Here is a 14,336-nt window from a genome sequence, read left to right as displayed (position 1 = left end):
TCATATAAAACAAAAAAGCATCCATAGTTCAATGCTTTTTTTAAAATTTTGTTCATAGAATGTACACAGACATGATGAAAGAGACAATGGGTTGATATAATTCACATCCAAAAACTAGTTACTACGGTATCACAAGTCCATTACCAATTCCATTTCCGAATTGATAATAATTATAAGGAAAAAATTCTTCACCGCAAGAGTTAAAATCCTTTCCCACTTCGTTTCTCGTATACCATCAAAATTGTCCCTGTAATTTCGTTTCAAAGCAAAAACTAGGCAGCAATAATTAACATTTGAATATATACAATAAAGAAGCTTGTAAGTCCAAAAACTGTAGCCAAATTTCTCTATACGATCCTATTAGAAGAAACTGGCCATTCGAAAAGTCTTGGAATTCCCTGCGATATTCCCATTTCCAGTAAAAATTATTATCTCTTCATCTGTCACAAGATGGCGTGGTTTTATTTATACTTTGATTCATTGGAAGAAAGAGGTTAGGTACGGGTATTAATTTCAAAGTCACTGTAGAAATGCACTTGTCTTTCCAACACGACCTCACAAAAGTGCTTGGTTGAAAAATTACTTCCAAAAATCCCAAAAATTCCAAAATATAATAAAATAAAAAATTTCTTAAAGGGAAAAGAATTGTGCATTTAATTGTTTCGGTTCAGAATATAGAATTGAAAAATTTTTCGGAAGAAGCGCTTCTTTGATTTATTTATTTCAGGGTTTTAGGTTGGTTATAGACTGGAAATATACTTATATCTAACAAGAAAAAAATCCAATTTCGTGCGTGAAGTTTTATACAATGTCGTCTCATGCAGTAGATCAAAAAGTGATCGATGAGCTTGAACGTGTTCTTGTCAACAAGGATGGAAAAAGCGAGTTACCTTTTCGCTATCGTGCTTTGTTCAGTTTGAATGCTTTGTCCCAAAAAGGAGACAAACGCGCTATTGATGCCGTGTATAACGCTTTCGGTGATGAATCCGAATTACTGAAGCATGAAATGGCTTATGTTTTGGGACAATCCGGCTTGGAATATGCGATAGAGCCTTTGACAAAAATTGTCGAAGATCCTCACCAGCAAGTCATGGTTCGTCATGAAGCTGCTGAAGCATTGGGTGCTCTTGGCTTTACTAAGAGTTTGCCAGTATTGGAAACCTATTACAAAAACGATCCTTTGGCTCCTATTCGGGAAACTTGTGAATTGGCTATTGCTCGCATTCAATGGAAGAATGGTCTCGACAAAAACAATGAAAAAATTACTCCAAGCATGTACGACAATATCGTGGATCCTGCTCCTCCTATGCCTGACACTATTAATGATGTGAACAAGGAGATTGAGAAGTTAAAATCCGAGTTGGTTGACCAAGATCTCCCTTTGTTTCATCGTTACCGTGTCATGTTTCGTTTGCGCAACATTGGTACTAAGGAAGCCATTGGTGCTTTAGTCAAAGGATTTGAAGATCCTTCTGATTTGTTCCGTCATGAGATTGCTTTCGTCTTTGGTCAAATGGTGCATCCTCATTCTGTTCCTGCTCTCATTGAGGTTTTGGAAAACACTCAAGAAGTGGACATGGTTCGACACGAGGCTGCGGAGGCATTGGGTGGAATTGCTACTGAAGAATGTCTTCCTGTTTTGGAAAAGTTTTCCAAGGATGATGTCCGTGTTGTCGCTGAATCCTGCGCTGTCGCCCTTGATATGATGAAGCATGAACAATCTAATGATTTGGAATATGCTTATATCCCTAAAATTCCTTCATAATCCTTGTTAATTTTCAAATTAATACCTATATACCTCGAAAGGAAAGTATTGAAACAGTCAATGCGTTCTTAAACTTTACTTTCACATTTGTGGTAGTCTTCTTGATTTTTTTTTCAGTACTTTTAGTTTCTTTTTTTTTGGTAAAGGAAAAAATAAAATCGTTCTTTAATTCTATTGAAACTTAATTTTCTCCTATTAATCAACTTCATGGATTTCACTACTTAATTTGGTTTAAAAAGTACAATTTCCTACTCTTCAGTGGTAATTAGAGAATGAAATTGGAGTTAACAAGCTTTTAATACTAAAATCTTTCTCAATATGATTTCACTGTTCATACATTGTGCATAACTGTGTCTTGTTGACATTGTATATACATGCTACAACACTTGGAAAATTTTCGTTTTTTCGACGTAGATCGTATCCCGAAATTCAATCCTCTACAAAAAAATAATACAGTAGAAGGGAAGATTGTTGAACAAGAAAATTAAAGGGTTAAATATTTTGAATGCTTGCTCACACATAACAAGCGGATCCTTCGTTTTTTTCATGTCTAGGCATATTGTCAACCATGTTTTCAAACCTTTGGTTCAATATGTGCCTCGAAATCTAAAGGGGAAAAATACAAACCCCTTGCCTATAGGAAACTTGGCTAAACTAAAGATCAGTCCTGAAGAAATGCAAATTATTCGGTCAACACGGAAGCTGGCGAGATCAAATTATATGACTATGTATTGTATTCCAAGGATTTGGTTATTTTCCTTTATAGAAAGACTAAACTCAAAGCCGTTTCGATATCCTATCCTGCATTACAGCGGTAGCCCTATCCGTTTATCCATTAGAGCTGGGAAGAAAGGAGTTCACAAAAGTGCAGTGATTCGTTCTCATAGCTCACGACGGCTGAGGCAAGCGTTCATTGATGTTTTGGAAGCTTTACATCACAACGGACATCGTTGTCTTCCAGATGAACCCGTGGATGTAATCGTCGATACTTTCAACGGTGGTACAAAAGATATTTCTTATGAAACCTTGTTTTATGATATACAGCGCTCTTGGCTAACGTGTCTCAATACCTATCATAGTCAGAAGCCTCCTAATATTGAAGCCCTTTATCATGATTGTGCGAACGTTGTCACATTCGGTTCTGACAATATCATTCTCTATAGAAAATGATTTATTGTATTGATATAGAATAACTAAATAGATATAGAATAACTAAAAACACATGTACACAGCATGCGATTTCTTGAGACATTTTGACCTAATGAATTTCACCAAAATTCAATATTAATGATTCATTCTTTCGCTTCTTTCAAATTGCAAGAATGCTCACAAACTAAGAATGTTTACTATAATAAGAAGAAACCCATGCCAGCTCAACACGTATACTCCCTACAGAATTTACGATTCCTAAGAAAGAAAAGGCACAAACAATATTTGAAAAGTCAAAAGAAAACTTCTTAATATCATTAATATACTTTTCATGAATTGCTTCAGAACATTAAACAATACCTTCCTTAGGTTAAGACCTGCTTGTATACAGTCTTTTCCTCACCACCAGTATCGGGTTTTCAGCAAAATGTCGACAGAGGTGAAATTTGCTTCTAAGTTCTTAGATATTCCCGTTCAGGATAATGAACAAGCACCTGTAAATGCTTTATTTAAAGCTGCATCTGAGAAAAAGCCAGAGTTGTTAGGATCTAGCGATTTTGAAAAAGCCCAAATTTTCGAATGGACAACCAAGGCTTTTTCATCTGCCAACTCTCAAGAAATTTTGGAGACGCTTAATGAATCCTTAAAAAACACTACTTTTATTGCTCAAGATGCTGGTATTACACTTGCTGACCTTACCATGTATGTCCGTCTTCATTCCGTTATTTCTGGTCTATCTGCCAAGGAGGGTTACAAGTTAAATAGCGTTGCCCGTTGGTTTGACTTTATTCAACATCAAGAGGATGTTATGGAAACTGCCAAGAGTATCGGTTTGGAGCTGGTTGCTGTGGATTTGAATGCCCCCAAAATTCAACGTCCTACTGTCACTAAGAAGGACAAGAAGGAGGGCAAGAGCGAAGAAAAGCAGAATGGAAAGGGAGAAAAGGCAGCTCAAAAGCCTTCTGGTGCTGAGATCGAGGCTGCTAAAAAGGAAAAGCAAAAGAAGAAGGAGAAGAGCGATAAGAAAGAAAAGAAGGATAAGCCTCCTAAGGAAGCTCCCAAGGTTGAGGCTCCTGTTCCTTCTATGATTGATCTTCGTGTTGGTTTCATTGAAAAGGCCGTCAGACATCCCAATGCTGATAGTTTGTACGTTTCCACAATCCATTGTGGTGATGCCGAGGGACCCCGTACTGTTTGTAGTGGTTTGGTTAAGTATATTCCTTTGGAACAGATGCAACAGCGTAAGGTTGTTGTAGTTGCCAATTTAAAGCCCGTCAATATGCGCAGTGTTAAGTCCCAAGCTATGGTTCTTTGTGCTTCTTCACCTGACCATTCTGTTGTTGAGTTTGTGCTCCCACCTGAAGGTGCTGAGGCTGGTGACCGTCTTGCTTTTGAAGGCTTTGACAACACTGAACCTGAATCTCAATTGAATCCCAAGCGTAAAGTTTGGGAAACTATTCAGCCTGGCTTTTCCAGCGGTGAAGATCTACTCTGCGGATTCAAGAACGACCAAGGACTTCATAAGTTATTCGTCAAGGATAAAAAGGAGCTTGGTTTCTGTAAGGCGCAAACTGTCGTCAACGGTACTTTGAGTTAAAGAAGCTTTTTTCTTTTAGATTGTTTTGAATTTTAGTTTTTTTGAAAGGATCTAGATCATTTGGTAATAGATATTCTGGTTTTACCTTTAATCTTTGCAGCAAAAAGAGATATGTCTACGAGACGAACTGTAGTGTTTGTATGGAGGTTTTTTGATTGGAAGCTATTGCATACAGAATCGGTTCGTACTTTACAGTAAAGACTAATATATATATATATATATATATATGTATTTATAACTTACTTAAGTTTTATTAAAATAGCTTCTACAGGAAATTACTAGTAGGTTTTGGTCTGTTTATGTACAGCATTTTCTATAATAGACTCGCAAGGGACTCCATATACATCCCCACTGTAACCAAATCCCAAAAAGCGGTTAGTCGTTCGTTCTAAAATTAAAAGTTTTATAAAAAATGATTTCGTTTGGTTCTTTCTCATATATTGCAAGCTTAATGTATGTAGATTGCTATTTCCAACGCTTTTTTCTAACATAAGTTAGGCTCAATGGCGCAAACATGTTGATGCAAATTTATTTTATAATTATGTTCAGTGTATGTTTTTTGTATTTTTACAGCACCTTTTTTGCTAGTTACTGACGTCTCTAAGGATTTGGAAATGGACTATATAAACCCAATCGACCTGTGTAACAAACTAAATCAATATATAATACCAGAGATTTTGACACACACTGGAATGACGCTCCTCTTGTTGCTGGCAGGGAAATGGGTTTTGGTGCTCTTTAATTTACCGCTTATCGTGTTTCATGTCAATCAAATCATTCATAAAACTCATGTTTTGGATGCCACTGAGATATTCCGTCAGTTAGGTCGCCATAAACGTGTTACTTTTATAAAGGCTCTCTTTGCTTTGGTCATGTTCTTTACCTTGCTTTATTGGTAAGTGTGAATACAAGTTTTTGGAAGAAGTACCAATCACTGGTGTATTTTAACGCCCTAGTATTGTTGCTAACGTCGTTTAGCATGGTGACATCTCTTGTACAAGAACAATAAAAGATCTACAAACGCAGAAGTGGGTAAGGAATGAACAGGTTTGATGCTTATTTAATACTCTCGGGAATACTCGATGATTCTTGCAGCATATGTTATTATTGCAACGATTTTCGAGCAAATAGAAAAACCGCCTTTTAGTAGAATAATAATACCTTTACATAATATTTTCGAGAGACTCAATTTAGTCACTTATGAAGTAAAGAACTGTAGGTTTTCCTGTAACTCTAATATATCATCTTGGTCTAATTCAGGAATATGTCGAGTACTCATATACTTTCCAATTGATTTTAAGTGTGAAGTTACTTTCTCGTTTGAAGAAGCAGAAACAATGGTTGTATCAATATTAGACAAGTCGTTAGGAGTAGTGTCTAGCGTTGGAAAGCCCAAATCTTTTATATTAATTATGTCTTGGGTTAGTTCTGGAGAGATCTCGCCTAAAATTGCCTCTTGGTTGTTTGGACCTCGCATAATTGTGCGCCTCCTCAAAGGATTAGAAAGAGAAATAGGTGTTTCAGTAGCGAAAGAAACATTTTGATTAATATACCATTCATTTTTTTCGTGTGATTTTGCTTTTAGGTCAAGGGCAAGAATAGAACGGCCACTGTTTGATTTGAAGTAGTATTCTAAATCACTCATGTGCATATATGAAGCTCCGTTCAAACGTGTCGGCAGCGTCAAAGATTCAAATGCCATGTTTGCAATAGAACTGGCAAACCAGTGATCATGGTCTGAATTTAAAGATAATGGTGCATAAAGAGAAAGCACATCTTTAAGACTCGCTAGAGTTAACGATTCATTTGCGTACATCTGCTTTTGATTTTGAGTTGGTAATGAATTTACGGATGAGCCGCCTGTATTTTTAACACCAAAAATCCACACTGGTAAGCCGGCATCCTGTAGTTCGTCTTCAATATATTGTAGATAGCTTGTCATAAACCCGGACCAGCCAGTATTAACATCAACGACAAACTGAAATCCTTGCATTCCGTCACATTCCTCAATAAGAGGGCGTAAAGAATCATCCCAGACATTCTGCTCATTATTATGTCTACGAAAAGCTTCCTCTCCGAGCTCAAATGATGACCCTTCAGAATTTAAGTCAAGAGAATTTATAGGATATAAGTACTTGGGATCAAATAACAATCTATTGAAATCTGACCAATGCTTTATAGTACCATTTTCTATATTGGGTATGGACGGCATTTGTTCAAGGTTCTTCAATTCATGAGGATTTTGGGATTGTAACCACTCATCCTGTTTCCATAAGGCATTCTGATAAGGATGAATGTCAAGAGGTGCTTTGTGAATTTTATCAAGTGAACCGGGAAAGGAAGAACCTACTATTTCTGAATCCCTCTCTTCGGCTAACCAAGGCTTTTTTACGAAGCCAAACTCATCAGTAAAGTCGTAGACGCATTCTCTCGGGACAGTTGCCAAATGCTCACGATTGTGTTTTGTCAATTGACGAAAATTTGTATTTACCGATACCTTCGAAGCATCCTTTTCATCATAGACAAAGTATGCTTCCTGTGTGTTCCAAAAGTGTGTAAGCAAGTAATTGCTCTTGCTTCCAAAACCTAAGCTTAATATTTCGCGCATGTCTTGTGTCAAAGGTTAAAACTTCAGCTATTGCAAAGCAAATACCAACTTAGCTAGAAACCAAATAGTTTAGTCTTTATTACTACGTTTCTTTTTTTCCTATTACCGAAGCTTGGTTCTCTTAAAAGTCACATACGAATTTCTTCTATTATGGACTGGATATGGGTTCACCACCACAAAAGTAATACTTATGAGGAATGAATAATTAAAACAATTTGGTATCTAGAAAAGCAAATCCTTTCCCTATATCAAATATAAGATATTATACAATTTGTTTGAAATAAGTCTTAAGATTTTGTGGAGTATACCACTTTTACTTCGCCATATAATTTGAATCGCGTAATGTGCATTTAATGCTTCATTTTCTATTTCATTCAGGTTCATCCTCTGGTACTAATTCTTCCTCAAAGGAGTCCTATGAGCTTCTACATGGGTTGGAAAAACCCAGTCCGGAAATCAAAGATTTATCGTTTCGTTTTGTTCTTGTACAAGATATTGGCGATAGAAAGAAAACAATTTTATTTGATTCTAAATACTCTGATCATGAAGGCCACGAAACTCAGCTTAGGGATTCATCTCATGCGCCTTTGACCGACTTGATGTTTGGAGCAATTCCAATGTCCCAAAAAAATACCGTTACAAAACTGCATGTCCTGCAGTCTCCTTCTCCTGTTACTCGAGAATACATGCTAACTCAGCTCTTTCAGATAAACTTGTGTGGACCGGTTGAAACACCAGGGAATGAAATGGCTGGGGAAGACATTAGCTCCAACGAGCAAAGAGTGAACGAACATACCGAAGTTAATTTGAACACTTCGACAATCAAAACCCAGGATTCAACACAAAGCGATGGAGAAACCGCGAAACCTAGGTTGGATGACCGGATGGATGAAAGGCGTTCTGTACCATCAGAAACAGACGAGAAGAGAGTAAGAAAGGAATCAAAACATTCTCCAAAAAGGAAGAACAACCTAACAACTGCTTCTTCATCTTCATTGTTGCACGATCAAATGGAAAAGCTTTTAAGCATTCAACCTTCACATAAAGAAAGACCTCGACCCTCGCGTCTAATTTCTTATAGTCCCAGATCAAGTTCGCCTATCAGGATTTCTCATTCAAGCGGTTCTGTGCCGGATACGCTATCTAATTCTAACCCGCTTTTAGGGACAAGGAAATTGAATGGTTCTTCTTATTCCTTTAGTAAAGAAACAGGGAATTTAATGGAGAATATGCGTCGTCGTCGGAAAAATAGACCTCCTCCTATTAACCTTTCTACGTCTAGCTTGAATGGAGCCGGCGGTACGTTATCACCATTCTTGTTTTCTGAAACTCGGACCCGGCCTTCAACCTATGCGTTAGCCCTGATCGTAACTGTACCAGTTACATTTGAAAGCACAGTTCATCCTCTTACTTTTTACTGGTCCTTATTTTCGAATGCTACAAAAAACTTGAAGACAGATATAGACAATCATATTCGGGAGCTTTTATGCGTTTCGCTGTCCAATTCTTCGAACTGTAATGAAAACGCAATTCCTCTTATACAATCCACTTCTTCAAAAGTCGGTTTTGGCTCTTATTCACTTCAAAAAGATGCATTTACTATCACGAAAATTCAACAGTGTTTGCGAATTATAAAAGCTGGTGTATCAGCACCGTTAATACAACCTTCGGTATTCTCGAATCATATTTGGATGGAGAATATCAAGATCTTAGAAGATTCTTGCAGAAATGAAAAACAAAAAAAGTAAGTTCTATAGTCTATACAGTTGAATAACTAACTTATAATTAGGTTTATTTTTTCACTACTCACCCTTGCTATGAAAATGAGCCGACTAAAGAAAACGGAAAAAACACCATGTAAAATTATGATCCAGTCTTCCCGTGCTCCTATTGCTAGACGCTTTTTGTATATTTTAGCTCCACTCCTACGCCCGTCATTAGCTACTTCATCTGCTGATATGTTAGAGCCAAATCTACTTTTCCCTTCTTCTGGGATGCTTTCATCTCAAAGCATGCCGACTACTCCAAATTATTCTTCAAATAATACTAGAGATGCTTATTCCTCGTCGAGTGTGTCGAATTCGTCTCAAGCTATCGATATTCGATCTAGCAAGCCATCAAACCACAACGTCGGCCGCAAGTCGTCATTACGCAATTATTTAGGTAGCTCTTGGCGGCTTAAGTTTATGCGTAGTAGTTATCAAAGTTCACCAACTGGCCCGGATAGTTCAGGCGTTGTTTCGAACTCTAGTTCCAAACAACCAGAACAGCAGCACTCTTTTGGAAGTTTTTCTCCAAGTTCTTCTGACTTCATTTTTGGTTCAAATAGTTGTCCAGGTCTGGAATATTTGGATAATTTCAATGCTAATAAAGAAGCCTTGAAAGGTTTACCCAAAACTAGACTTGTACCTAACGGATTGCTTCAGGTTGACCTACCTATGATTGACACTAATTGTGATTCTACAAGAACACGCCTACCAAAATTGGGGCCTTCAGTATTCCAGGCGGGTTTTTTGACTTACTTGCATCCTTGTTTTGATTTACAAGCGGCACCGCTGGACGCTTACATTATTCCAAACAGAGAAGAGTTTTTTGCAAGTACATTGACAAGCATGCTGGAGACTAATCTGACACCTAAAAAGGAAAATGATACCAATTTGTATTCAAGAATTGCTGTTGCGAATATTGACGAGTGTAATATACAATGCTATGAGCTCTGTGAAGTCCCTGTTATGGATGAGTGTCCTACTCAAGATAATGAGGACTTTACTCCAAAACTAAACTGCGATATTTTTCGTGAAACAATAATGACTTCCTTCAACGTTAACCATGGTTGTTTTTATTCTCTCAAACGTTCTTACCTCTTGTATGACTACAGTTATGTGGATGATGAATTTGTTAATATAGCGTTGGCTGGTAAACTAGAAAGTGTTTTTGACTATATAAATAAGTCGTATGTTTAATGTTAATGAAATAATCTTTTTTGAACTTTTACTCCATCAAAATGTGCTCACACTTTGCATCATGTTCATTCTTCTAGTTCAACTGATTTTATCCATTATTTCATTGCTCCTATTAAGGCAGCTCTTTTAATATATTTTGAAGAATTAAAAAGACCTTTTTTGTTTGTATTTTCACTTGTGTTACAGAATTGTTGGTCAGATACATATTCATAAGCTCGGATGGTATGGTTTTTGTTTGGTAAAGCAAATAGAAGGTAATTTTTTTTGAAGAGGCTATTAATAAAATGTTAGTATTAAAATTCTACTGTTCTTCTACTGTTATTGTAAAATATCTAATTTTTTGAAATTTCCAAATCGAATATTGACGAGGTTCAGTTCGTATAAGCGAAAGCTTACAACTTGTGTAACATGCCCTTTACCAACTACGACTGGATATCCTAATTGCTACATTATAGAAAGGTTTAAGGAATTCTCAATTGAAGATAGAAAGAAAATTAAGTGAAAGATGTCTTATAAGCCAGCGGTCCCTGTTCCGGTGGAAGAGCAACCTATTTTGGAGAAACTCATCGGAATTCGTCAGAGGTTAGCTGTTTTAAAGCGGGATCGTACCCGATACATCGATAAAAATGATGTTTTTAACTTATACAATCAGTTAGTGGAGCAATGTAAGTTACAGGAAACTGAAGGAATTCAAAGGGATTGGTCGTAACAATTCATAATGTACAGTTCATTAACGACTTTAGTGGAATTAATAGACAAGAGAAGGACATCAGATAAAATCCGTAATATTGTGGATACTCAATTAGAGGATTGTCTACATTTACTGTCGTTGTTTTATCTGGCAATTGGTCGGAACAATGATCTGCCTGCATTCTTTGTGCAGCTAGGCACAGTAAGGCGCTTGTTGGAATATAGTTTGGAAGGTGCTTGTTATACTCAAAATGATCTGAAGCCTTTAAAGGAGCGGTTGGAAAGAATACGGACTGCTGTTTTGGAAGGTGCTCAAAGAGAAGACGCTTCTTCTGTTGTAGTAAAATACCTAAAAAACAAGCTTGAACAATGTGACAAGAATTACAGCGAAGCGCAAAGCAACATTACGAAGATTGCACCAGAACTTACAACAATTCAAACTCGGTTGGTGTCTATTCGTCGCCAAATTGACGGCTTCGCTGTACGACCAACGACGGATGGAGATTTTATTGATCATCTGATGAAACAATTAAAGGAGATTGAAGAAATGCGAGATATCGATGGCAATTTCGTTGACGACCAGGGCAGACCACTACAAGGACAAGAATTATGCAATGGGATTTTGGAAGAATGCTTCAGCTTTTTGGAAGATGCAAAATCCAAGCAAGGATTGACAGATGAGATGAAAAGCAGCCCCAAATTTCAGCAAATCTATAGTCGTCTTGATGAACTGTTGAGTAAATTAAAACACCTTACGTTGACACACCGATGGACGTTAAGAGAAACTGAGTATGTAAAATTGCTATTCTTTGAGGAAAAATCTAACAATTCTTTAGTTTGTACGTTTACAGAGCATCGTTGGCAGAAATAGACTCTATGCGAAGTGATGGTCAGTTCCTGGACGAAAATGGTAATGCACCTGCTGGCCAACGGGTATGTTACGAGAAAACACATTATTTTCGAAGATTTAACATGATTTTAGATTTTACTTTACTTATTAAGACGATGCTATGCATACATATACCAATTGTTATCTGCCAGTGAACCCGTTTCTGAGGAACTGATGGCTGTTCACAACCAGTTACGTACTGTGAAGCGTTGCTTACAAGAGGTACAAAGGAGTGGAGGGATTTACTCAGAAAGAGATCTATATCCTTATCAGATGAAACTGGCTTCACTTGAGAAGTTACGGGTGAATGGATACTTTTTGGCGTCAGATAATTCAGTTCCCGAGGGTCAGGAATTAGTAAATTCCTTGTTAACTCAATGCCATCAACTTATTGAAGAAATCCGTGATGAAAAACACCAGCATGACATTGAAGAGGATGAAGCGTTTACCAAAACTAGCGAAAGCAGTTAAGATGGAGGCTTTATGATGATGCACTCGTGATGTTTTATTTTTTTCTTCGTACATAAATTATTTATTTGGGTGACCGACCTTTTATAGAAAGCTTTCACTAGTTATTTGAGAATTCAATACAATGCATTACTTCAGATATTTCGTTTTGTGTGTGTTTATTATCTAGGAATTGGAACATGTCATATCCACGCCGAACACTATGGGTAATTGATTACCTTTTGAATCTTGTTATTTATTCTGCCTGTGTTTCTGACTTCTATGAAATGACTAGGAGTCATACTTGGAGAGTTGCAAATAAATTTACTATAGTGGTTAACAGTAAATGTACCGGTGTCATAGCCGACGACGGAATTTGGCCCATTCAGGTTGACATGATTAATCAAGCGTTAAATAATGGTAGGCAGGCTTTAACATATGGCTCTTTACTGCCTAATTTGGTTAAAGCCAAACATGAACCTCAGTTTGCGTTTTTCATCAATAGACGGATGAAACTTAACAATGGGGATGGGACAGACGCTTATACAGATATTAAAAAATCTTACACCTGAATCGTTTGTTTTTTTCTTCTCTATGACTGACGCTCAGAATTGCAATCTACGGCAAAAGGTAATCCTTTCGATTTCCAGTAAGGGTGTTCATAACAGCAACACTTGTAGCAGTTAAAACTAGGACCAGTAACGCTACGTGAGCACAAAAAAGTAATATCTATGAGCTGGGTAAAAAGGATAGCAGTAGGAAGTTAATCTCATTTGTTCAAATCAGAGGATGTGACTGATTTGAACATTCTGGATATAAACTGAAGGATTTATCTACCTTTTTCAATAATCAACTAACGGAATCTTGAACTTTGTATCCGAGAGCGTATACTTTTTTATTTTTGCTTAAGGACTTTGGAATTACACATTTATTTACTTTTTGTAATATTACACATTCTTTAAAACAATACTATTTACTAATATTGTCCTAGACGAGATCTCACTTGTTTTGAGAATAAGTTCAGTGGAAATTAATTTACAATTTATTGAGGAATTGTATTTGAATTGAATGCTTATTATCATAATAAGTAAGATCCCGTCTGTGACAATTAGAATACAAATCCAAAAAAGTTATATTATGGTATACATTACTACGTAAAGTAACCAACTCAAGAAAAGGTAACTTCTGAATTACGAAAGCTTATTCTCTGATTTCTTAGTCATGTATGTTATTTCTATAGTTATAAATACAAAGAGCTATGTAAACCATGTTTCTGGTCTCAGATACTTCACATTGAAGTATTTGCGAGCTTTGGTCAAATAAACAAGATTTGTTGAAAATCAATACTGAAAATTCACATATATGTAAACATAAGACGTACCGAATAAAGGAAAGGGAATTATGTGACAAGCTGATGCAGGTAAAAACAAAACGACGCAACACAAGCAACAAATGAAAACAAGCCATATTAACGAACTGTGTCGAACTTTGGGTTTACTAAAACAGAACTGGCATACGAACAGCTGTTTCATATGGAAGCAATTTCTTCAGCGGTAGGTCCGGCAGGAGGATGAGAAGCAGCCAATTTTCATTGATAAAAGACTCGTGTTTGATTATCATCATAGACACCTGTAATGCGATGAATGAGGCCGCAATTGTGGAAAATTACGAAATCACCCTATTTCCAGCCATGGTAATAAACACGCTCTGGATTGATGGCGGGCTGGTTACTGTATAGTATTTCGCAAACCTTTGCAAGGTCATCGTTGACAGTGGTAGAACCTTTGGATGGTCAATGCTAATCTTTTCGGCACAGCAAGCTTACCGGTTACGGGATTCTGCCAAAGAAAGTTTTAATTTTGCCTATTGGAGCTATTCCCATGGCCATATGTGAAACTTTCGGGGTTAAACACATGGGTGATGTTGTACTGAGTCTGAAGAGGCAGACTGTTTTGGTTAGGAAAGCAAATGATTTAATGCTCAACGAGAGCGATACGAAATTCCTCGAACTGTTCATAGCAGGTCAATGCCTTCAATATGGGGGATCGAAAGAGACACGAATGTTGTGAGAAGGAAAAGAAACACAGGAGAAATGCGCAAGCCACGGGACGTCATGTAAGCATCAAAGGCATTGGAAGCCGTTATTTGCATGAGAAATGTCAAAGGAGAAAGTTGCGCTTCGAATTCATATTTCCTTCCTTTCCATTGCTTTATTTTTCAAAAAAGTA

At 37.0% G+C, this 14,336-nt stretch overlaps 7 protein-coding genes across 7 annotated transcripts; 6 read left to right on the top strand and 1 right to left on the bottom strand.

The window, feature by feature from the left end:
- Positions 1-808: 808 nt before the first annotated feature.
- Positions 809-1,765, top strand: mmd1 (deoxyhypusine hydroxylase; the record flags this gene model as incomplete). The annotated part of the gene is made up of 1 exon (XM_056182577.1): positions 809-1,765. One exon carries the CDS (start codon positions 809-811, stop codon positions 1,763-1,765), a length of 957 nt encoding a protein of 318 aa, XP_056037487.1.
- Positions 1,766-2,311: 546 nt separating this feature from the next.
- Positions 2,312-2,935, top strand: SOMG_03789 (Schizosaccharomyces specific protein; the record flags this gene model as incomplete). The annotated part of the gene is made up of 1 exon (XM_056182576.1): positions 2,312-2,935. The coding sequence occupies one exon, from the start codon at positions 2,312-2,314 to the stop codon at positions 2,933-2,935; it is 624 nt and encodes a 207-aa protein (XP_056037601.1).
- Positions 2,936-3,245: 310 nt separating this feature from the next.
- On the top strand, positions 3,246-4,511 carry asc1 (cofactor for cytoplasmic methionyl-and glutamyl-tRNA synthetases Asc1; the record flags this gene model as incomplete). The annotated part of the gene is made up of 1 exon (XM_056182575.1): positions 3,246-4,511. The coding sequence occupies one exon, from the start codon at positions 3,246-3,248 to the stop codon at positions 4,509-4,511; it is 1,266 nt and encodes a 421-aa protein (XP_056037302.1).
- Positions 4,512-4,923: 412 nt separating this feature from the next.
- Positions 4,924-5,520, top strand: erv14 (cornichon family protein Erv14; the record flags this gene model as incomplete). The annotated part of the gene is made up of 4 exons (XM_056182574.1): positions 4,924-4,964; positions 5,010-5,061; positions 5,117-5,406; positions 5,490-5,520. The coding sequence occupies 4 exons, from the start codon at positions 4,924-4,926 to the stop codon at positions 5,518-5,520; spliced, it is 414 nt and encodes a 137-aa protein (XP_056037597.1).
- A 189-nt stretch (positions 5,521-5,709) lies between these two features.
- Positions 5,710-7,119, bottom strand: dml1 (mitochondrial inheritance GTPase, tubulin-like; the record flags this gene model as incomplete). Its single annotated transcript, XM_056182573.1, has 1 exon — positions 5,710-7,119. The coding sequence occupies one exon, from the start codon at positions 7,117-7,119 to the stop codon at positions 5,710-5,712; it is 1,410 nt and encodes a 469-aa protein (XP_056037598.1).
- Positions 7,120-7,472: 353 nt separating this feature from the next.
- fnp1 (folliculin-interacting protein, BFC/FNIP-Folliculin complex subunit subunit Fnp1) lies at positions 7,473-10,082 on the top strand (the record flags this gene model as incomplete). The annotated part of the gene is made up of 2 exons (XM_056182572.1): positions 7,473-8,863; positions 8,909-10,082. 2 exons carry the CDS (start codon positions 7,473-7,475, stop codon positions 10,080-10,082), a joined length of 2,565 nt encoding a protein of 854 aa, XP_056037599.1.
- A 505-nt stretch (positions 10,083-10,587) lies between these two features.
- SOMG_03784 (UPF0662 family conserved fungal protein) lies at positions 10,588-12,132 on the top strand (the record flags this gene model as incomplete). Its single annotated transcript, XM_056182571.1, has 4 exons — positions 10,588-10,747; positions 10,826-11,561; positions 11,609-11,705; positions 11,755-12,132. The coding sequence occupies 4 exons, from the start codon at positions 10,588-10,590 to the stop codon at positions 12,130-12,132; spliced, it is 1,371 nt and encodes a 456-aa protein (XP_056037600.1).
- Positions 12,133-14,336: the final 2,204 nt, after the last annotated feature.

The sequence above is a fragment of the Schizosaccharomyces osmophilus genome, chromosome 2 (genome assembly GCF_027921745.1).
Source record: "Schizosaccharomyces osmophilus chromosome 2, complete sequence".
NCBI lineage: Eukaryota > Fungi > Ascomycota > Schizosaccharomycetes > Schizosaccharomycetales > Schizosaccharomycetaceae > Schizosaccharomyces > Schizosaccharomyces osmophilus.
This window is presented reverse-complemented; position numbering and strand designations above follow the sequence as displayed.